Source organism: Ranitomeya variabilis, chromosome 2, assembly GCF_051348905.1.
Source record: "Ranitomeya variabilis isolate aRanVar5 chromosome 2, aRanVar5.hap1, whole genome shotgun sequence".
NCBI classification, from domain to species: Eukaryota; Metazoa; Chordata; class Amphibia; order Anura; family Dendrobatidae; genus Ranitomeya; species Ranitomeya variabilis.
This window is the reverse complement of record NC_135233.1, coordinates 408,817,151-408,841,139: the sequence shown is the minus strand read 5'-3', so window position 1 is coordinate 408,841,139 and position 23,989 is coordinate 408,817,151. Positions and strand designations below refer to the sequence as shown.

At 44.1% G+C, this 23,989-nt stretch overlaps 1 protein-coding gene across 3 annotated transcripts in view; it reads left to right on the top strand.

The window, feature by feature from the left end:
- The window catches only part of DIAPH2 (diaphanous related formin 2), a 1,729,654-nt gene that overhangs the window by 344,518 nt on the left and 1,361,147 nt on the right, over positions 1–23,989 (top strand). For all 3 annotated transcript variants that reach the window (XM_077286525.1, XM_077286526.1, XM_077286527.1), the window contains exons 7-9: positions 21,732–21,806; positions 21,888–21,957; positions 22,576–22,712. In XM_077286525.1, the coding sequence (XP_077142640.1) occupies positions 21,732–21,806; positions 21,888–21,957; positions 22,576–22,712 (282 nt within the window). The remainder of the gene's footprint in view (positions 1–21,731; positions 21,807–21,887; positions 21,958–22,575; positions 22,713–23,989) is intronic.

Sequence of the window (23,989 nt, the reverse complement as noted above, 5' to 3'; positions counted from 1 at the left end):
CATTGGCGGAGTTCGCTCTCAATAATCGGGCCAGCTCTGCCACTTTGGTGTCCCCGTTTTTCTGTAATTCGGGGTTTCATCCTCGATTTTCCTCTGGTCAGGTGGAATCTTCGGATTGTCCTGGAGTGGATGCTGTGGTGGAGAGATTGCATCAGATCTGGGGGCAGGTGGTGGACAATTTGAAGTTGTCCCAGGAGAAGACTCAGCTTTTTGCCAACCGCCACCGTCGTGTTGGTCCTCGGCTTTGTGTTGGGGATTTGGTGTGGTTGTCTTCTCGTTTTGTCCCTATGAGGGTCTCTTCTCCTAAGTTTAAGCCTCGGTTCATCGGCCCGTATAAGATATTGGAGATTCTTAACCCTGTTTCCTTCCGTTTGGACCTCCCTGCATCCTTTTCTATTCATAATGTTTTTCATCGGTCATTATTGCGCAGGTATGAGGTACCGGTTGTGCCTTCCGTTGAGCCTCCTGCTCCGGTGTTGGTTGAGGGTGAGTTGGAGTACGTTGTGGAGAAAATCTTAGACTCCCGTGTTTCCAGACGGAGACTCCAGTATCTGGTCAAGTGGAAGGGATACGGCCAGGAGGATAATTCTTGGGTGAATGCATCTGATGTTCATGCCTCTGATCTGGTTCGTGCCTTTCATAGGGCCCATCCTGATCGCCCTGGTGGTTCTGGTGAGGGTTCGGTGCCCCCTCCTTGAGGGGGGGGTACTGTTGTGAATTTGGATTCTGGGCTCCCCCGGTGGCTACTGGTGGAATTGAACTGGTGTTTTCATCTTCTCTGTTCACCTGTTCCCATCAAGATGTGGGAGTCGCTATATAACCCTGCTTCTCTGTTAGTTGCTTGCCGGTCAACAATGTTATCAGAAGCCTCTCTGTGCTTGTTCCTGCTCCTAGACAACTACTAGATAAGTTGGACTCTTGTCCATGTTTGTTTTTGCATTTTTGTTCCAGTTCACAGCTGTAGTTTTGTTACTGTGTCTGGAAAGCTCTTGTGAACAGGAATTGCCACTCTGGTGTTATGAGTTAATGCCAGAGTCTTAAAGTAATTTCTGGATGGTGTTTTGATAGGGTTTTCAGCTGACCATGAAAGTGTCCTTTCTGTCTTCTGCTATTTAGTAAGTGGACCTCAAATTTGCTAAACCTATTTTCATACTACGTTTGTTATTTCATCTTAATTCACCGCCAATACATGTGGGGGGCCTCTGTCTCCTTTCGGGGTATTTCTCTAGAGGTGAGCTAGGACTAATATTTTCCTCTGCTAGCATTATTTAGTCCTCCGGCTGGCGATGGGCATCTAGGGATAAAACTTAGGAATGCTACCCGGCCACTGCTAGTTGTGCGGTAGGTTTAGTTCATGGTCAGCTCAGTTCCCATCTTCCAAGAGCTAGTTCCTATATATGCTGATGCTATGTTCTCTTGCCATTGAGATCATGACAGTTTGACCGGCCCACTAAAGGGTTAAAATCCTTGGCTGAGAAAGGAGAGAAATAAGAAGTCTGCTGAGAGTTTTTTTTTTTTTTTTCCTCTTGAGTGTGCTCTTAATTGGACCTCTTGCCAGTCTGTCTATGCTGCAGCCTTTTCTTTTTCTTTCTCTCCTTCTAATCTTTGAATGGCTCTGTGTCCACCTGTTTGTAATGGATCTTCAGAGTGTAACTGCAGGTTTGAATAATCTCGCCACGAAGGTACAATATTTGCAAGATTTTGTTTTTCATGCACCTGTATCTGAGCCGAGAATTCCCTTGCCGGAATTTTTCTCGGGGAATAGATCTGGGTTTCAGAATTTTCGAAATAATTGCAAATTATTTTTGTCCCTGAAATCTCGCTCTGCCGGAGACCCTGCACAGCAGGTTAGGATTGTGATTTCCTTGCTCCGGGGCGACCCTCAAGACTGGGCTTTTGCATTGACACCAGGGGATCCTGCGTTGCTCAATGTGGATGCGTTTTTTCTGGCCTTGGGGTTGCTTTATGACGAACCTCATTTGGAGCTTCAGGCAGAAAAAACTTTGATGTCCCTTTCTCAGGGGCAAGATGAAGCTGAAATTTACTGCCAAAGATTCCGTAAATGGTCTGTGCTTACTCAGTGGAATGAGTGCGCCCTGGCGGCGACTTTCAGAGAGGGTCTCTCTGATGCCATTAAGGATGTTATGGTGGGGTTCCCTGTGCCTGCGGGTCTGAATGAGTCCATGACAATGGCTATTCAGATCGATAGGCGTTTGCGGGAGCGCAAACCAGTGCACGATCTGGCGGTGTCCACTGAGAAGACGCCAGAGAGTATGCAGTGTGATAGAATTCTGTCCAGAAGCGAGCGGCAGAATTTTAGACGGAAAAACGGGTTGTGTTTCTATTGTGGTGATTCTACTCATGTTATATCAGCATGCTCTAAGCGCACTAAAAAGCTAGATAAATCTGTTTCCGTTTGCACTTTACAGTCTAAGTTTATTCTATCTGTGACCCTGATTTGCTCTTTGTCATCTATTACCACGGACGCCTATGTCGACTCTGGCGCCGCTTTGAGTCTTATGGATTGGTCCTTTGCCAAACGCTGTGGGTATGATTTAGAGCCTTTGGAGACTCCTATTCCCCTGAAGGGGATTGACTCCACCCCATTGGCTAATAATAAACCACAATACTGGACACAAGTAACTATGCGTATTAATCCAGATCACCAGGAGATTGTTCGCTTTCTGGTGCTGTATAATCTACATGATGATTTGGTGCTAGGATTGCCATGGCTGCAATCTCACAACCCAGTCCTTGACTGGAGAGCTATGTCTGTGTTGAGCTGGGGATGTAAGGGGGTTCATGGGGATGTACCTTTGGTTTCCATTTCATCATCTATTCCCTCTGAAATTCCTGAGTTCCTGTCTGACTATCGTGACATCTTTGAAGAACCCAAGCTTGGCTCGTTACCTCCGCACCGAGAGTGCGATTGTGCCATAGATTTAATCCCGGGTAGTAAATACCCAAAGGGTCGTTTATTTAATCTGTCTGTGCCTGAACATGCTGCTATGCGAGAATATATAAAGGAGTCCTTGGAAAAGGGACATATTCGTCCATCGTCATCTCCCTTAGGAGCCGGTTTTTTCTTCGTGTCAAAAAAAGACGGCTCTTTGAGACCATGTATTGATTATCGGCTTTTGAATAAAATCACTGTTAAATATCAATACCCATTGCCGTTGCTGACTGATTTGTTTGCTCGCATAAAGGGGGCCAAGTGGTTCTCTAAGATTGACCTTCGTGGGGCGTATAATTTGGTGCGAATCAGGCAGGGGGATGAGTGGAAAACCGCATTTAATACGCCCGAGGGCCACTTTGAGTATTTGGTGATGCCTTTTGGTCTTTCAAGTGCTCCGTCAGTTTTCCAGTCCTTAATGCATGATATTTTTCGCGATTATTTGGATAAATTTATGATTGTGTATCTGGATGATATTCTGATTTTTTCGGATGACTGGGACTCTCATGTCCAGCAGGTCAGGAGGGTTTTTCAGGTTTTGCGGTCTAATTCTTTGTGTGTGAAGGGTTCTAAGTGTGTTTTTGGGGTACAGAGGATTTCCTTTTTGGGATATATTTTTTCTCCCTCTTCCATTGAAATGGATCCTGTCAAGGTTCAAGCTATTTGTGATTGGACGCAGCCCTCTTCTCTTAAGAGTCTTCAGAAATTTTTGGGCTTTGCTAACTTTTATCGTCGATTTATTGCTGGTTTTTCGGATATTGTTAAGCCATTGACCGATTTGACTAAGAAGGGTGCTGATGTTGCTGATTGGTCCCCTGATGCTGTGGAGGCCTTTCGGGAGCTTAAGCGCCGTTTTTCCTCTGCCCCTGTGTTGCGTCAGCCTGATGTTGGTCTTCCTTTCCAGGTTGAGGTCGACGCTTCTGAGATCGGAGCTGGGGCAGTGTTGTCGCAGAAAAGTCCCGACTGCTCCGTGATGAGGCCTTGTGCCTTCTTTTCCCGTAAATTTTCGCCCGCTGAGCGGAATTATGATGTTGGGAATCGGGAGCTTTTGGCCATGAAGTGGGCTTTTGAGGAGTGGCGCCATTGGCTTGAGGGGGCCAGACATCAGGTGGTGGTATTGACTGACCACAAAAATTTGATTTATCTTGAGACCGCCAGGCGCCTGAATCCTAGACAGGCGCGCTGGTCATTATTTTTCTCTCGGTTTAATTTTGTGGTGTCATACCTACCGGGTTCTAAGAATGTTAAGGCGGATGCCCTTTCTAGGAGTTTTGAACCTGACTCGCCTGGTAACTCTGAGCCCACAGGTATCCTTAAGGATGGAGTGATATTGTCAGCCGTTTCTCCAGACCTGCGGCGGGCCTTGCAGGAGTTTCAGGCGGATAGACCGGATCGTTGCCCACCTGATAAACTGTTTGTTCCTGATGATTGGACCAGTAGAGTCATCTCTGAGGTTCATTCTTCTGCGTTGGCAGGTCATCCTGGAATTTTTGGTACCAGGGATTTGGTGGCAAGGTCCTTCTGGTGGCCTTCCCTGTCACGAGATGTGCGAGGCTTTGTGCAGTCTTGTGACGTTTGTGCTCGGGCCAAGCCTTGTTGTTCTCGGGCTAGTGGATTATTGTTGCCCTTGCCTATTCCTAAGAGGCCTTGGACACACATCTCGATGGATTTTATTTCAGATCTGCCTGTTTCTCAGAAGATGTCTGTCATCTGGGTGGTGTGTGACCGTTTCTCTAAGATGGTCCATTTGGTTCCCTTGCCCAAGTTGCCTTCTTCTTCCGAGTTGGTTCCTCTGTTTTTTCAAAATGTTGTTCGTTTGCATGGTATTCCTGAGAATATCGTTTCTGACAGAGGAACCCAATTTGTGTCTAGATTTTGGCGGGCATTCTGTGCTAGGATGGGCATAGATTTGTCTTTTTCGTCCGCTTTCCATCCTCAGACTAATGGCCAGACCGAGCGGACTAATCAGACCCTGGAGACATATCTGAGGTGTTTTGTGTCTGCTGACCAGGATGATTGGGTTGCTTTTTTGCCATTGGCGGAGTTCGCTCTCAATAATCGGGCCAGCTCTGCCACTTTGGTGTCCCCGTTTTTCTGTAATTCGGGGTTTCATCCTCGATTTTCCTCTGGTCAGGTGGAATCTTCGGATTGTCCTGGAGTGGATGCTGTGGTGGAGAGATTGCATCAGATCTGGGGGCAGGTGGTGGACAATTTGAAGTTGTCCCAGGAGAAGACTCAGCTTTTTGCCAACCGCCACCGTCGTGTTGGTCCTCGGCTTTGTGTTGGGGATTTGGTGTGGTTGTCTTCTCGTTTTGTCCCTATGAGGGTCTCTTCTCCTAAGTTTAAGCCTCGGTTCATCGGCCCGTATAAGATATTGGAGATTCTTAACCCTGTTTCCTTCCGTTTGGACCTCCCTGCATCCTTTTCTATTCATAATGTTTTTCATCGGTCATTATTGCGCAGGTATGAGGTACCGGTTGTGCCTTCCGTTGAGCCTCCTGCTCCGGTGTTGGTTGAGGGTGAGTTGGAGTACGTTGTGGAGAAAATCTTAGACTCCCGTGTTTCCAGACGGAGACTCCAGTATCTGGTCAAGTGGAAGGGATACGGCCAGGAGGATAATTCTTGGGTGAATGCATCTGATGTTCATGCCTCTGATCTGGTTCGTGCCTTTCATAGGGCCCATCCTGATCGCCCTGGTGGTTCTGGTGAGGGTTCGGTGCCCCCTCCTTGAGGGGGGGGTACTGTTGTGAATTTGGATTCTGGGCTCCCCCGGTGGCTACTGGTGGAATTGAACTGGTGTTTTCATCTTCTCTGTTCACCTGTTCCCATCAAGATGTGGGAGTCGCTATATAACCCTGCTTCTCTGTTAGTTGCTTGCCGGTCAACAATGTTATCAGAAGCCTCTCTGTGCTTGTTCCTGCTCCTAGACAACTACTAGATAAGTTGGACTCTTGTCCATGTTTGTTTTTGCATTTTTGTTCCAGTTCACAGCTGTAGTTTTGTTACTGTGTCTGGAAAGCTCTTGTGAACAGGAATTGCCACTCTGGTGTTATGAGTTAATGCCAGAGTCTTAAAGTAATTTCTGGATGGTGTTTTGATAGGGTTTTCAGCTGACCATGAAAGTGTCCTTTCTGTCTTCTGCTATTTAGTAAGTGGACCTCAAATTTGCTAAACCTATTTTCATACTACGTTTGTTATTTCATCTTAATTCACCGCCAATACATGTGGGGGGCCTCTGTCTCCTTTCGGGGTATTTCTCTAGAGGTGAGCTAGGACTAATATTTTCCTCTGCTAGCATTATTTAGTCCTCCGGCTGGCGATGGGCATCTAGGGATAAAACTTAGGAATGCTACCCGGCCACTGCTAGTTGTGCGGTAGGTTTAGTTCATGGTCAGCTCAGTTCCCATCTTCCAAGAGCTAGTTCCTATATATGCTGATGCTATGTTCTCTTGCCATTGAGATCATGACAGTTTGACCGGCCCACTAAAGGGTTAAAATCCTTGGCTGAGAAAGGAGAGAAATAAGAAGTCTGCTGAGAGTTTTTTTTTTTTTTTTCCTCTTGAGTGTGCTCTTAATTGGACCTCTTGCCAGTCTGTCTATGCTGCAGCCTTTTCTTTTTCTTTCTCTCCTTCTAATCTTTGAATGGCTCTGTGTCCACCTGTTTGTAATGGATCTTCAGAGTGTAACTGCAGGTTTGAATAATCTCGCCACGAAGGTACAATATTTGCAAGATTTTGTTTTTCATGCACCTGTATCTGAGCCGAGAATTCCCTTGCCGGAATTTTTCTCGGGGAATAGATCTGGGTTTCAGAATTTTCGAAATAATTGCAAATTATTTTTGTCCCTGAAATCTCGCTCTGCCGGAGACCCTGCACAGCAGGTTAGGATTGTGATTTCCTTGCTCCGGGGCGACCCTCAAGACTGGGCTTTTGCATTGACACCAGGGGATCCTGCGTTGCTCAATGTGGATGCGTTTTTTCTGGCCTTGGGGTTGCTTTATGACGAACCTCATTTGGAGCTTCAGGCAGAAAAAACTTTGATGTCCCTTTCTCAGGGGCAAGATGAAGCTGAAATTTACTGCCAAAGATTCCGTAAATGGTCTGTGCTTACTCAGTGGAATGAGTGCGCCCTGGCGGCGACTTTCAGAGAGGGTCTCTCTGATGCCATTAAGGATGTTATGGTGGGGTTCCCTGTGCCTGCGGGTCTGAATGAGTCCATGACAATGGCTATTCAGATCGATAGGCGTTTGCGGGAGCGCAAACCAGTGCACGATCTGGCGGTGTCCACTGAGAAGACGCCAGAGAGTATGCAGTGTGATAGAATTCTGTCCAGAAGCGAGCGGCAGAATTTTAGACGGAAAAACGGGTTGTGTTTCTATTGTGGTGATTCTACTCATGTTATATCAGCATGCTCTAAGCGCACTAAAAAGCTAGATAAATCTGTTTCCGTTTGCACTTTACAGTCTAAGTTTATTCTATCTGTGACCCTGATTTGCTCTTTGTCATCTATTACCACGGACGCCTATGTCGACTCTGGCGCCGCTTTGAGTCTTATGGATTGGTCCTTTGCCAAACGCTGTGGGTATGATTTAGAGCCTTTGGAGACTCCTATTCCCCTGAAGGGGATTGACTCCACCCCATTGGCTAATAATAAACCACAATACTGGACACAAGTAACTATGCGTATTAATCCAGATCACCAGGAGATTGTTCGCTTTCTGGTGCTGTATAATCTACATGATGATTTGGTGCTAGGATTGCCATGGCTGCAATCTCACAACCCAGTCCTTGACTGGAGAGCTATGTCTGTGTTGAGCTGGGGATGTAAGGGGGTTCATGGGGATGTACCTTTGGTTTCCATTTCATCATCTATTCCCTCTGAAATTCCTGAGTTCCTGTCTGACTATCGTGACATCTTTGAAGAACCCAAGCTTGGCTCGTTACCTCCGCACCGAGAGTGCGATTGTGCCATAGATTTAATCCCGGGTAGTAAATACCCAAAGGGTCGTTTATTTAATCTGTCTGTGCCTGAACATGCTGCTATGCGAGAATATATAAAGGAGTCCTTGGAAAAGGGACATATTCGTCCATCGTCATCTCCCTTAGGAGCCGTTTTTTTCTTCGTGTCAAAAAAAGACGGCTCTTTGAGACCATGTATTGATTATCGGCTTTTGAATAAAATCACTGTTAAATATCAATACCCATTGCCGTTGCTGACTGATTTGTTTGCTCGCATAAAGGGGGCCAAGTGGTTCTCTAAGATTGACCTTCGTGGGGCGTATAATTTGGTGCGAATCAGGCAGGGGGATGAGTGGAAAACCGCATTTAATACGCCCGAGGGCCACTTTGAGTATTTGGTGATGCCTTTTGGTCTTTCAAGTGCTCCGTCAGTTTTCCAGTCCTTAATGCATGATATTTTTCGCGATTATTTGGATAAATTTATGATTGTGTATCTGGATGATATTCTGATTTTTTCGGATGACTGGGACTCTCATGTCCAGCAGGTCAGGAGGGTTTTTCAGGTTTTGCGGTCTAATTCTTTGTGTGTGAAGGGTTCTAAGTGTGTTTTTGGGGTACAGAGGATTTCCTTTTTGGGATATATTTTTTCTCCCTCTTCCATTGAAATGGATCCTGTCAAGGTTCAAGCTATTTGTGATTGGACGCAGCCCTCTTCTCTTAAGAGTCTTCAGAAATTTTTGGGCTTTGCTAACTTTTATCGTCGATTTATTGCTGGTTTTTCGGATATTGTTAAGCCATTGACCGATTTGACTAAGAAGGGTGCTGATGTTGCTGATTGGTCCCCTGATGCTGTGGAGGCCTTTCGGGAGCTTAAGCGCCGTTTTTCCTCTGCCCCTGTGTTGCGTCAGCCTGATGTTGGTCTTCCTTTCCAGGTTGAGGTCGACGCTTCTGAGATCGGAGCTGGGGCAGTGTTGTCGCAGAAAAGTCCCGACTGCTCCGTGATGAGGCCTTGTGCCTTCTTTTCCCGTAAATTTTCGCCCGCTGAGCGGAATTATGATGTTGGGAATCGGGAGCTTTTGGCCATGAAGTGGGCTTTTGAGGAGTGGCGCCATTGGCTTGAGGGGGCCAGACATCAGGTGGTGGTATTGACTGACCACAAAAATTTGATTTATCTTGAGACCGCCAGGCGCCTGAATCCTAGACAGGCGCGCTGGTCATTATTTTTCTCTCGGTTTAATTTTGTGGTGTCATACCTACCGGGTTCTAAGAATGTTAAGGCGGATGCCCTTTCTAGGAGTTTTGAACCTGACTCGCCTGGTAACTCTGAGCCCACAGGTATCCTTAAGGATGGAGTGATATTGTCAGCCGTTTCTCCAGACCTGCGGCGGGCCTTGCAGGAGTTTCAGGCGGATAGACCGGATCGTTGCCCACCTGATAAACTGTTTGTTCCTGATGATTGGACCAGTAGAGTCATCTCTGAGGTTCATTCTTCTGCGTTGGCAGGTCATCCTGGAATTTTTGGTACCAGGGATTTGGTGGCAAGGTCCTTCTGGTGGCCTTCCCTGTCACGAGATGTGCGAGGCTTTGTGCAGTCTTGTGACGTTTGTGCTCGGGCCAAGCCTTGTTGTTCTCGGGCTAGTGGATTATTGTTGCCCTTGCCTATTCCTAAGAGGCCTTGGACACACATCTCGATGGATTTTATTTCAGATCTGCCTGTTTCTCAGAAGATGTCTGTCATCTGGGTGGTGTGTGACCGTTTCTCTAAGATGGTCCATTTGGTTCCCTTGCCCAAGTTGCCTTCTTCTTCCGAGTTGGTTCCTCTGTTTTTTCAAAATGTTGTTCGTTTGCATGGTATTCCTGAGAATATCGTTTCTGACAGAGGAACCCAATTTGTGTCTAGATTTTGGCGGGCATTCTGTGCTAGGATGGGCATAGATTTGTCTTTTTCGTCCGCTTTCCATCCTCAGACTAATGGCCAGACCGAGCGGACTAATCAGACCCTGGAGACATATCTGAGGTGTTTTGTGTCTGCTGACCAGGATGATTGGGTTGCTTTTTTGCCATTGGCGGAGTTCGCTCTCAATAATCGGGCCAGCTCTGCCACTTTGGTGTCCCCGTTTTTCTGTAATTCGGGGTTTCATCCTCGATTTTCCTCTGGTCAGGTGGAATCTTCGGATTGTCCTGGAGTGGATGCTGTGGTGGAGAGATTGCATCAGATCTGGGGGCAGGTGGTGGACAATTTGAAGTTGTCCCAGGAGAAGACTCAGCTTTTTGCCAACCGCCACCGTCGTGTTGGTCCTCGGCTTTGTGTTGGGGATTTGGTGTGGTTGTCTTCTCGTTTTGTCCCTATGAGGGTCTCTTCTCCTAAGTTTAAGCCTCGGTTCATCGGCCCGTATAAGATATTGGAGATTCTTAACCCTGTTTCCTTCCGTTTGGACCTCCCTGCATCCTTTTCTATTCATAATGTTTTTCATCGGTCATTATTGCGCAGGTATGAGGTACCGGTTGTGCCTTCCGTTGAGCCTCCTGCTCCGGTGTTGGTTGAGGGTGAGTTGGAGTACGTTGTGGAGAAAATCTTAGACTCCCGTGTTTCCAGACGGAGACTCCAGTATCTGGTCAAGTGGAAGGGATACGGCCAGGAGGATAATTCTTGGGTGAATGCATCTGATGTTCATGCCTCTGATCTGGTTCGTGCCTTTCATAGGGCCCATCCTGATCGCCCTGGTGGTTCTGGTGAGGGTTCGGTGCCCCCTCCTTGAGGGGGGGGTACTGTTGTGAATTTGGATTCTGGGCTCCCCCGGTGGCTACTGGTGGAATTGAACTGGTGTTTTCATCTTCTCTGTTCACCTGTTCCCATCAAGATGTGGGAGTCGCTATATAACCCTGCTTCTCTGTTAGTTGCTTGCCGGTCAACAATGTTATCAGAAGCCTCTCTGTGCTTGTTCCTGCTCCTAGACAACTACTAGATAAGTTGGACTCTTGTCCATGTTTGTTTTTGCATTTTTGTTCCAGTTCACAGCTGTAGTTTTGTTACTGTGTCTGGAAAGCTCTTGTGAACAGGAATTGCCACTCTGGTGTTATGAGTTAATGCCAGAGTCTTAAAGTAATTTCTGGATGGTGTTTTGATAGGGTTTTCAGCTGACCATGAAAGTGTCCTTTCTGTCTTCTGCTATTTAGTAAGTGGACCTCAAATTTGCTAAACCTATTTTCATACTACGTTTGTTATTTCATCTTAATTCACCGCCAATACATGTGGGGGGCCTCTGTCTCCTTTCGGGGTATTTCTCTAGAGGTGAGCTAGGACTAATATTTTCCTCTGCTAGCATTATTTAGTCCTCCGGCTGGCGATGGGCATCTAGGGATAAAACTTAGGAATGCTACCCGGCCTGTTATGACCCCAATGGCGAGGGTCTCAGAGGAACGTGGAAGTCTGCAGAATACAAAAATCCAGCTCATAGGGCAGTGGTAACTGGGTTGACCATATATCTACTCCTAACGCCAACACTAGAAGTAGCCAGGGATCATTCCTACGTTGATTCTAGATGACACGCTCCAGCCGGAGAATCTAGCTACCCCTAGTAGAGGAAAACAAAAGACCTTTCTTGCCTCCAGAGAAGGGGACCCCAAAGCTGGATAGAAGCCCCCCACAAATAATAACGGTGAGGTAAGAGGAAATGACAAACACAGAAATGAACCAGGTTTAGCACAGAGAGGCCCGCTAACTCATAGCAGAATAAAGAAAGGTAACTTATATGGTCAACAAAAACCCTATCAAAATCCACACTGGAAATTCAAGAACCCCCGAACCGTCTAACGGTCCGGGGGGAGAACACCAGCCCCCTAGAGCTTCCAGCAAAGGTCAGGATATATATTTGGAACAAGCTGGACAAAAATACAAAGCCAAAACAAATAGCAAAAAGCAAAAAGCAGACTTAGCTGATATAACTGGAACCAGGATCAGTAGACAAGAGCACAGCAGACTAGCTCTGATAACTACGTTGCCAGGCATAGAACTGAAGGTCCAGGGAGCTTATATAGCAACACCCTAAACTAACGACCCAGGTGCGGATAAAAGGAATGACAGAAAAACCAGAGTCAAAAAACTAGTAACCACTAGAGGGAGCAAAAAGCAAATTCACAACACCGGCCACTGCTAGTTGTGCGGTAGGTTTAGTTCATGGTCAGCTCAGTTCCCATCTTCCAAGAGCTAGTTCCTATATATGCTGATGCTATGTTCTCTTGCCATTGAGATCATGACAGTCGCCATGCTGTGCCCGTCGCTGATTGGTCGAGGCCTGGTGGCCTCGACCAATCAGAGACGCGGGATTTGCAGGACAGACAGACAGAAAAACCCTTAGACAATTATATATATAGATATATTCTTGTACATAGGAGCAGTATTATAGTAGTTATATTCTTGTACATAGGGGCAGTATTATAGTAGTTATATTCTTGTACATAGGGGCAGTATTATAGAAGTTATATTCTTGTACATAGGAGCAGTATTATAGTAGTTATATTCTTGTACATAGGGGCAGTGTTATAGTAGATATATTCTTGTACATAGGAGCAGTACTATAGTAGTTGTATTATTGTACATAGGGGCAGTATTATAGTAGTTATATTCTTGTATATAGGAGCAGTATTATAGTAGTTATATTCTTGTACATAGGGGCAGTATTATAGTAGTTATATTCTTGTACATAGGGGCAGTATTATAGTAATTATATTCTTTACATAGGGGCAGTATTATAGTAGTTATATTTCTATACATAGGTGGCAGTATTATAGTAGTTATATTCTTGTACATAGGGGCAGTATTATAGTAGTTATATTCTTGTACATAGGGGCAGTATTATAGTAATTATATTCTTGTACATAGGGGCAGTATTATAGTAGTTATATTTCTATACATAGGTGGCAGTATTATAGTAGTTATATTCTTGTACATAGGGGCAGTATTATAGTAGTTATATTTCTATACATAGGTGGCAGTATTATAGTAGTTATATTCTTGTACATAGGAGCAGTATTATAGTAGTTACAGTTGTATGAAAAAGTTTGGGCACCCCTATTAATCTTAAGCTTAATGTTTTATAAAAATTGTTTTTTTTGCAACAGCTATTTCAGTTTCATATATCTAATAACTTTTGGACACAGTAATGTTTCTGCCTTGAAATGAGGTTTATTGTACTAACAGAAAATGTGCAATCTGCATTCAAACAAAATTTGACAGGTGCATAAGTCACCAGAAAAGTGACATTAATATTTAGTAGATCCTCCTTTTGCAAAAATAACCGCCTCTAGTCGCTTCCTGTAGCTTTTAAAGGGCCACTGTCACCCCCCCCCCCCCAGCCGTTATAAACTAAAAGAGCCACCTTGTGCAGCAGTAATGCTGCAGTCTAACAAGGTGGCTCTTTTAGTTTTTGATTCATTTATTACCTCAATAAAGCGTTTTAAAAATTGGCCACAAATGCCAGATATTGTACCTGGAGGCGGTCCGAATCGTCCTCTATCAATCTCCCAACTGCCGTCACTCTTCTCTTCAGGTGCGATGGTCGCCGCCCCCTGAGCGCTGTTGCTTCTTAAATCCGGCGCCTGCGCTGTGCGTGCCTGCCTGGGGCCTGCGCAGTCTTCATTGTCAGTCACAGCTCAGACGCAGGGTGCCTGACTGCGCAGGTGCGGGCAGTGCGGCCACCCTGTTCCTGAATCCCCGCCCCGTACTGTGTTATTCATTATGCACAGTGTGGGGCTGGGGTTCCTGGGCATGCGCACTGCGCTTGTCAGATGCTCCCCCGGTCCCCCGCCTTCCAGCGTTGTTCTTTGTGGCTGTTCAAAACGTCGGCAATGAAACCTGTATATTCTGGCAATGCTGGAAGGCGGGGGACCGGGGGAGCGTCTGACAAGCGCAGTGCGCATGCCCAGGAACCCCAGCCCCGCACTGTGCATAATGAATAACACAGTGCGGGCCCCAGGCAGGCACGCACAGCGCAGGCGCTGGATTTAAGAAGCAACAGCGCTCAGGGGCGGCGACCATCGCACCTGAAGAGAAGAGTGACGGCAGTTGGGAGATTGATAGAGGACGATTCGGACCGCCTCCAGATACAATATCTGGTATTTGTGGCCAATTTTTAAAACGCTTTATTGAGGTAATAAATGAATCAAAATCTAAAAGAGCCACCTTGTTAGACTGCAGCATTACTGCTGCACAAGGTGGCTCTTTTAGTTTATAACGGCTGGGGGGGGGGTGACAGTGGCCCTTTAATGAGTTCCTGGATCCCGGATGAAGGTATTTTTGACCATTCCTCTTTACAAAACAATTCCAGTTCAAATTTGATGGTCACCGAGCATGGACAGCCCTCTTCAAATGATCCCACAGATGTTCAATGATATTCAGGTCTGGGGACTGGGATGGCCATTCCAGAACAGTGTAATTGTTCCTCTGCATGAATGCCTGAGTAGATTTGGAGCGGTGTTTTGGATCATTGTTTTGCTGAAAGATCCATCCACTGCGTAACTTCAACTTTGTCACTGATTCATGAACATTATTGTCAAGAATCTGCTGATACTGAGAGGAATCCATGTGTCCCTCAACTTTAACAAGATTCCTGGTGGCGGCATTGGCCACACAGCCCCAAAGCATGATGGAACCTCCATCAAATTTTACTGTGGGTAGCAAGTGTTTTTTTTGGAATGCTGTGTTTTTTTGCCGCCATGCATAACGCCTTTTTGTATGACCAAACAACTCAATCTTGGTTTCATCAGTCTACAGGACCTTCTTCCAAAAAGAAATTGGCTTCTCCAAATGTGCTTTTGCATACCTCAGCAAACTCTGTTTGTGGCGTGCTTGCAGAAATGGCTTCTTTCGCATCACTCTCCCATGCAGCTTCTCCTTGTGCAAAGTGCGTTGTATAGTTGACCGATGCACAGTGACACCATCTGCAGCAAGTTGATGCTGCAGCTCTCTGGAGGTGGTCTGAGGATTGTCCTTGACTGATCTCACCATTCTTCTTCTCTGCCTTTCTGATGTTTTTCTTGGCCTGCCACTTCTAGCCTTAACAAGAACTGTAACTGTGTCCTTCCATTTCCTTACTATGTTCCTCACAGTGGAAATTGACAGGTTAAATCTCTTAGACAGCTTTTTGTATCCTTCCATTGAACAACTATGTTGAATAATCTTTGTTTTCAGATCATTTGACAGTTGTTTTGAGGAGCCCATGATGCCACTCTTCAGAGGAGATTCAAACAGGAGAACAACTTGCAAGTGGCCACTTTAAGGAGCTTTTCTCATGATTGCATACACCTGGCTATTAAGTTCAAAGCTCAATGAGGTTACAAAACAAAAAAAAGTGCTTTAGTAAGTCAGTAAAAAGTAGGTAGGAGTATTTAAAACAAGAAAATGATAAGGGTGCCCATACTTATGCACCTGTCAAATTTAGTTTGAATGCAGATTGCACATTTTCTGTTAGTACAATAAACCTCATTTCAAGGCAGAAACATTACTGTGTCCAACAGTTATTAGATATATGAAACTGAAATAGCTTTTGCAAAACAAAATTTTTTGTAAAACATTAAGCTTAAGATTAATAGGGGTGCCCAAACTTTTTCATATAACTGTATATTCTTGTACATAGCAGCAGTATTATAGTAGTTATATTCTTGTACATAGGAGCAGTATTATAGTAATTATATTATTGTACATAAGAGCAGTATTATAGTAATTATATTCTTGTACATAGGAGCAGTATTATAGTAGTTATATTCTTGTACATAGGAGCAGTATTATAGTAATTATATTCTTGTACAAAGGAGCAGTATTATAGTAGTTATATTCTTGTACATGGGGCATTATTATAGTAGTTATATTCTTGTACATAGGGGCAGTATTATAGTTATATTTTTGTACATAGGGGCAGTATTATAGTAGTCATATTCTTGTACATAGGGGCAGTATTATAGTAGTTATATTCTTGTACATAGGGGCAGTTTTAAAGTTATATTCTTGTACATAGGGGGCAGTATTATAGTAGTTATATTCTTGTACATAGGAGCAGTATTATAGTAGTTATATTCTTGTACATAGGGGCAGTATTATAGTAGTTATATTCTTGTACATAGAGGCAGTATTATTATAGTTATATTCTTGTACATAGGGGGCAGTATTATAGTAGTTATATTCTTGTAGATAGGAGCAGTATTATAGTAGTTATATTCTTGTACATAGGAGCAGTATTATAGTAGTTATATTCCTGTACATAGAGTCAGTATTATAGTAGTTATGTTCTTGTACATAGAGGCAGTATTATTATAGTTATATTCTTGTACATAGGGGGCAGTATTATAGTAGTTATATTCTTGTACATAGGAGCAGTATTATAGTAGTTATATTCTTGTACATAGGGGCAGTATTATAGTAGTTATATTCTTGTACATAGAGGCAGTATTATTATAGTTATATTCTTGTACATAGGGGGCAGTATTATAGTAGTTATATTCTTGTAGATAGGAGCAGTATTATAGTAGTTATATTCTTGTACATAGGAGCAGTATTATAGTAGTTATATTCCTGTACATAGAGTCAGTATTATAGTAGTTATGTTCTTGTACATAGGAGGAGTATTATAGTAGTTATATTCTTGTACATAGGAGCAGTATTATAGTAGTTATATTCTTGTACAAAGGATCAGTATTATAGTAGTTATATTCTTGTACATAGGATCAGTATTATAGTAGTTATATTCTTGTACATAGGAGCAGTATTATAGTAGTTATATTTTTGTACATAGGAGCAGTATTATAGCAGTTATATTCCTGTACAAAGGATCAGTATTATAGTAGTTATATTATTGTACATAGGAGCAGTATTATAGTAATTATATTCTTGTACAAAGGAGCAGTATTATAGCAGTTGTATTCTTGTACATGGGGCAGTATTATAGTAGTTATATTCTTGTACATAGGGGCAGTATTATAGTTATATTCTTGTACATAGGGGCAGTATTATAGTAGTTATATTCTTGTACATAGAGGCAGTATTATTATAGTTATATTCTTGTACATAGGGGCAGTATTATAGTAGTGATATTCTTGTATATAGGGACAGTATTATAGTAGTTATATTCTTGTACATTGCGAATTATCTGCTTGTTTCTGCATCGGATTGTGATAACACGATCACAACAATTGGATCTGGACAATGTAGTTGGTGAAATATGTCCTTTTGCTCTTCATCACATGGTGCGGACGGTAACACCGCCTCATACCGTGGGTTTCTGTTCTTTTATTTCATGTTTTTCATCCAGATTTCCATCTATCAATTAAGGCTGAAGGAAACCACAGATCGGCGTTTTGCACGACATCTGTTCCTTCTCCCGTCAGTGAGGCTGCTGATAATAATGGTAATAATTTTCTTGCCTTACACGTTTACATCATGTTACCTGAATTCTTAAACACCAGAATTGTTTTTTTCCTTTTTGTTGCTTTCGGGCGAGCATAAAAGGTTTGATATATTTCCATCAAGCCGTCTTGAAAGTAATTGACAAACTTAATTTGTAGCAGATGGCGATGGAATATTTCATTATTTAATTTTGATAATTAGGTACATAACACTGTAATCCCACCAAACAAATACATGGCTAATGATCTGCCCTTGTTGTGTATTTCTCCTCACGACTGCGGCAGTATCCACATGTGATTATCAGCCCACTCACGGTCGCGTGTAACGGAGCTTGTATTTGGCTATAAACAGTGGTGTGGAATATTGAAAAGCATACTGTCACGCCGCTACAATGCAGGTAATTGCAAGCTCCACTAGGTGGCAATAGAGTGGAGGGAGGACTGCACACAGCAAAACCAGACCTGCAGTGCAGCAGCGAGGCCGCCACCAGGTGGCAGCAGGATGGTCAAAACAAGCCGGGTCGATATAAGACTGTAGCGCAGTACAAAGGGAATAAGCAAACACCGAGTCAATAACACGCCAAATGGGTCAGTACCAGTCAGGAGCAGATATGCCAAAGACAAGAGATAAAACAACAGGTCAGGGTCCAAGCCAAGTCAAAACCAGTGAGTCAGTACATGAAAGGGGAACACAGAGTCAGAAAAGGAAGAGGGGATAAACAGACACAGGTTCAGTAAGCAAGCAGCAAGACAAATGAGGGCAAATGGAGTTAGCTACACATGCCATAGGCAGAAACTGTAACTGACATAGTCTGCAGGACACTGCGGAGATAAATAGCCAACCTGAGCCCAGACTGAGGCTGAGAAAGTTAACCCCTGGCATTACCAGACCGGCAAAAGGGGAAGACAGGACACAAAACCCGGTCTGGATCATGACACATACAATCCCAAGGACCAGACACCCTCAGTGAAGACCCAGGGGGTGCTCTCAGTAATGGGGACCCAATATCCCAGTCAGGGGTTACGTGGTCACTGTCATTTAACAATAAACCAAGCCAAGAGAAGAAACATTTTCTTAGAGACATCTGCTTCTTTCTCCACATATGAGCCACTCCTTCTTCCCCCTCCCCTGTCATCTAAGCTCCTCATTTGCATTGAAATCCCTCTAAAATCTGGTTTGGTCAAAACAAGACTGACTGATAACTCACTGAGGGATCAGATTACAGTGGCCTTTTTAAGTCTATGAAGAGATGTGGAGCAGACTGGAGTTGAAGAGAGACAGAAGCACGTACAGTAGTGTCTTGCTGCTGCTTTCTAGTTAGTGTGTTATCTAACTTGTGATGAATTCACAGCTGCACTGCTCATTATTACTGAATAATGTCTTTTATGCTGCCAATACTTCGATTTGATCTCACTCGAGTGCTGGTTTCACATCCATGCTGGTAGCTCCGTCTGTATATTCTCTTGCAAGCTGATGATTTCTTACAATCTTTTCATTTTATCCCAGTTTTTCATTCGCAGCTTTACTTCTCAGACCTACTGAATAATATCCCCTTGCTGCTCATGCTGTTAGTAATTATCTTTACCTAATTCTAGAGGTATAGATATTGTCAAGATCCATTTTTAGATTTGTGGCAGCTCTGGTTCCACTTTGTTTAAATTTAGCTTTTTTCCTTTCAGTCTATCGGGGGTTAATCTGGTGTAACTGCAGTGTTGCTGGGTCAGCTGATGTGGTGGTGACCACTCCCACCATCCTTTAAAGGGTCACCTGATGCATCAGCTGACTGTCGGTGATACAGTTTCTTTCTGGAGACCAGCCTGGCAGCAGCAGCTCTCTGGTGTCAGCCACGTCTGGTGATTGGAGTCCTTTTTCTGTGCTATCTGTGGTGTGGAGCTTGGCAGCGGTGTCTGGACGCTCAGTGCTGTATTTTCACCTTGTCCTTTTGGTGTTTGTCACTGTCCCCTGTGTGGTATAATCTGCAGTGGTGAGGCTAGCAACCCCTTGCCAGCCAGTACACTAGCCAGGACAGTATTAGGTGACAGCGAGGGACTTAGGTTCGTGATGGAGGTGGGGGGAAGGACCCCCTTAGGGCGTTGGGGGAGTGCAGGGACAGGCTCAGGTTTGAGCTCAGGTGGTGATCATCCCCCATTTCCCTATCTGTAAGGCCTTCCTCTCCCCAATACTCTCTGGTCTCAGTCTACCACCCTACCCGTGCCCTCCGCTCCGCTAATGACCTCAGGTTAGCATCCTCAATAATCAGAACCTCCCATTCCCGTCTCCAAGACTTTACACGTGCTGCGCCGATTCTTTGGAATGCACTACCCAGGTTAATACGATTAATCCCCAATCCCCACAGTTTTAAGCGTGCCCTAAAAACGCATTTGTTCAGACTGGCCCACCGCCTCAACGCATTAACCTAACTATCCCTGTGTGGCCTAATAAAAAAAAAAAAAAAAAAACATAATCAGGTTCCTCGCATCATGTTCTCATACACTTTATGCAGTTAATAGCCCTCTGTGTCTGTACTGCTACATACTTAGGCTGATAACTGGCTCATGCAGCTTTACATGAACACCCGAGCCTTACACTATGGCTGGTCCAAATAACTAAAGCAATTGTTACCATCCACCTCTCGTGTCTCCCCTTTTCCTCATAGGTTGTAAGCTTGCGAGCAGCAGGGCCCTCATTCCTACTGGTATCTATTTTGAATTGTGATTTCTGTTATGCTGTAATGTCTATCGTCTGTACAAGTCCCCTCTATAAGTTGTAAAGCGCTGCGGAATATGTTGGCGCTATATATATAAAAATTATTATTACCATCCCGTTGTGTACGTGTTGCGCCATCCGCCGACCGATCACCTGTTGGGTCCCAATATGAATCATGACAAATATACTGTTCAGTACTGCTGTATAATGTCCTCCAAGCTGCTGGTTTCAATCGTATTTCACCTCAGTTCTGGATTTAAGGCTACACTACATAGAACTGCAGTATAATATATTCCTATGCTGTTGCTGCTTTTATTTCACCCCAGTTCTGGATTTATGCTCAGAACTACTTTATAATGACTTCCATTTTGCTTATGCTTTCTAACAATTGGTTATCCCATTACTTTTCTGGATTCACAGCTACATGTCTCAGTACTGCTGTATAATCTCTTCCATGCTGTTGTTTCTAGTAAGCTTATTTTATTCATCTCACTTCAATAGTGGATACACAGCTACTGTGCTCAGTACTATTGTATAATGACTTATATGCTGCTGCGGCTTTCTAATAAGTGTTTGATTTCAGCCCAACTCTGGATTCACAGCTACATTCCTCTATAATGATATTCTGTTTTCTGCAGCTCAAACAATGTGTATATTTTTATCATGATGTCATCACTCTGTTACATGCAGCATTTCTCATCATCAGATCCCACAAATCATTCTGATCTGTCGACAGTCACTTGTTAATAAGCCTTAACTTTGAGAAGAGCTCTGAAAAGTTTGTTAGTCTGTTTCAGTTGTCTCCATCTTGTCAAAAAGTAGAGGAAAGAAGATGAAGTGTCTCTGATTGTTTTTAATAAACGGTTTGATTTTGCACCTCCAGGTATAACATCTGTTCACATAATCCAGTAAATACGTAGGAGTGTAAAACAATTGTAAATCATCATTGTCATGTGGAGGCCGCTAACTGGAGGCAATGGGGAGGTGCGTCGGATGGGAGACAGATCTGCTGATTTAGTCGTTTATCCGCTTCGCCCCGGAGTTCTCTAATTGTGTTACCCTGGAGGATGCTGGGCCCACATCTCACGTCTCGTGGTCTGCAGTGTATCGTCATCTTATTAAAGGTTCCAGGCTACCGATTGGGATGATTGGAGTAGTGATCCTAGCGGTGTGGCCTGAATATGTTCTGGGGGCATCACTGTCTTCTGTTAGTGTCTCAACTCGCCCCCAATGACGTCTCCGGCTACTTCACGTGTGGCTGTCAGGCTAAGTTCACTCTGGGCGTTTTTGCTGCGTTTTATTTTAGCAGCAAAACCTGATGGCTTGGCAGGAAAGAAGCGGCAGAAAAACGCAGGTTTTTCCATTCTATGCAATGGGTGAAAAACGCTTAAAGACGTGACATGCTCTTTGTCCAAAAAACACAGCAAAGCATAAAATGCTGATGACAATAAACCAATGTGTGTGCATGAGATTTCTGAAATCTCAGAGACACGTACTGTCAAATGCAGCTGAAAATTAGTATAAAAAACGCAGCAAACAAACGTCCAGTGTGAACAAAGTTTGTCTTCCCACCAGATTACCGCTGGACTCGTAGGAGGGCCTGTGGTTCCACAGCACAAGTCACCGTAGTAAACGCCTCCGGCTCCTCTTCTATCACTGATGTTGCTTGGTTATGTCCTGCATCGGGTGTAGTAATAATTATTTTCTCTTCCAATAGTTGGGTTAACAACTTTGGACATGAAGGTCTCGGGCTCCTCTTGGATGTTTTGGAGAAGCTGCTGGACAAGAAACAGTAAGTGTCATCATCATTGTGCTCAGCTTCTGCTTCCCAAACTTCATCTTACTTTTAATCTGTTTTTCTTTTCATCCCAAGGCAGGAAAGTATTGACAAGAAAAATCAGCATAAACTGATCCAGTGCCTGAAAGCGTTCATGAACAATAAGGTAGGAGGGCTTCCCTGGCGCTCTCGCTCCTGCCGCTTCCCATTCTTCTTGAAGAAGATGAAGAATGGCCTTCCCCTCGGCTGATTGTGTCTATGACAATGTGGTGACAAGTGATTCAGTAAATTACTAGAATACAAATAACCAATTTCTGCCACTCGACCAATTAGAATAAACTGATAACACCAAAAGGAAGAATGTTCTTCCGCTAAGCTTTCCGCAGATTGAGGGTTGTGCATCAGATAGACCTTCCGCCATCAGAGAGAAGAGCAGGCGTCACATCTTGTACCATTGCTACGTTTATATCTCGGGTCAGTCTTCATTTTAGCCATCAAGTTCTCATTCATATAAACATTAATAGTCCATTTTCCTGGTTCACATCTCTTTCTGAGAAGTGGAAACTGTCATCATTTTGCTGACAGTCGCCCCTCCAGCTGTTTTCCAGGGAATATAATATAGACTTCACCCCATTTATGTTTTTATTACCCCATAAACTCCACCATATATAATCATTCTACCTGCTAGAAGGGAAATGTGGAGGTGCGAGTGTGGCCCAGAGGTCTCGGGGATGACCGAGCTGGAGAACCTTCTATATCGGATGATATTTCTTCTCTTCTACAGTACGGCCTGCAGAGGATGTTGGGAGAAGAAAGAAGTTTAACTCTTCTGGCAAGAGCCATCGATCCAAAGCAAGCGAACATGATGACTGAGATTCTGAAGATCCTGTCGGCCATCTGCATTGTTGGGGAGGACAATATGTACGTGACGTGTGCTGAGCGTTAATACTTACAAAGGTTGTAGTGGCTTCCATGGATTTCTAGAGCTCTTCGGTTATAGCTGGCCGCACCCCATGGCTCGAGCAATGATGGTTTAGTGATGGCCCCGTTCTCACATCGGTTGACGTTGGCCGATGATCTGCAGTGACTGCGTCCAGGGGACCACTGCGACCACTGCAGATCATCGGCCAAAAAATCCAACATCCCCGATGGCCTGGAGCATTCAAAGAATAAAAAGGACGGATTGGGGTCCTGAATCCAGGAGCTGATCGTCTGTGACTAAATCGAGGCCGTTTCCATCAACTGTGATCTAATGTCCATGGTCTCCCTAGAAGCCTCATGTTATGGCTGGTCTGTGCCCCTGAGTAAGGCTGTGTTCACACCATTTTACTTCCATTAATGACGGAGGCCAGGATATACCAGAGCCATCTAATGTGTCTGGGCCGGCTCCAGGTTTTCGTGGGCCCCGGGCGAAAGAGTCTCAGTGGGCCCCTAATTCATGATGCACAGATAAGAAAAATAGGTACAGTACAATGCCCAAAATATCACTTATTACATTACATGAGAAATATTTACTGTAAATTCTACGATAGCTCAGAAACTAGACAGTATAGTCCTCCATACAGTGTTATGGCCACCACATAGTCCTCCATACAGTATTATGGGCACCACATAGTCCTCCATACAGTGTTATGGGTAGCACATAGTCCTCCACACAGTATTATGGGCACCACATAGTCCTCTATACAGTAATATGGGCACCACATAGTGCTCTATGCAGAATAATGAGCCCCATATAATGCTCCATACGGTATAATGAGCCCCATATAATGCTCCATACAGTATAATGAGCCACATATATTGCTCCATACAGAATAATGAGCCCCATATATTGCTCCATACAGAATAATGAGCCCCATATAATGCTCCATACATTATATTGAGCCCTATATATTGATCCATACAGTATTATGGGCACCACATAGTGCTCCATACATAATAATGAGCCCCATATATTGCTCCAAACAGTATTATGGGCACCACATAGTGCTCCATACAGTATAATGAGCCCCATATATTGCTTAATACAGAATATTGAGCCCCATATATTGCTCCATACAGAATAATGAGCACCATATATTGCTCAACACAGAATAATGAGCCCCATATATTGCTTAATACAGAATAATGAGCCCCATATATTGCTCCTTACAGCATAATAAACCCCATATATTGCTCCATACAGTATTATGGGCACC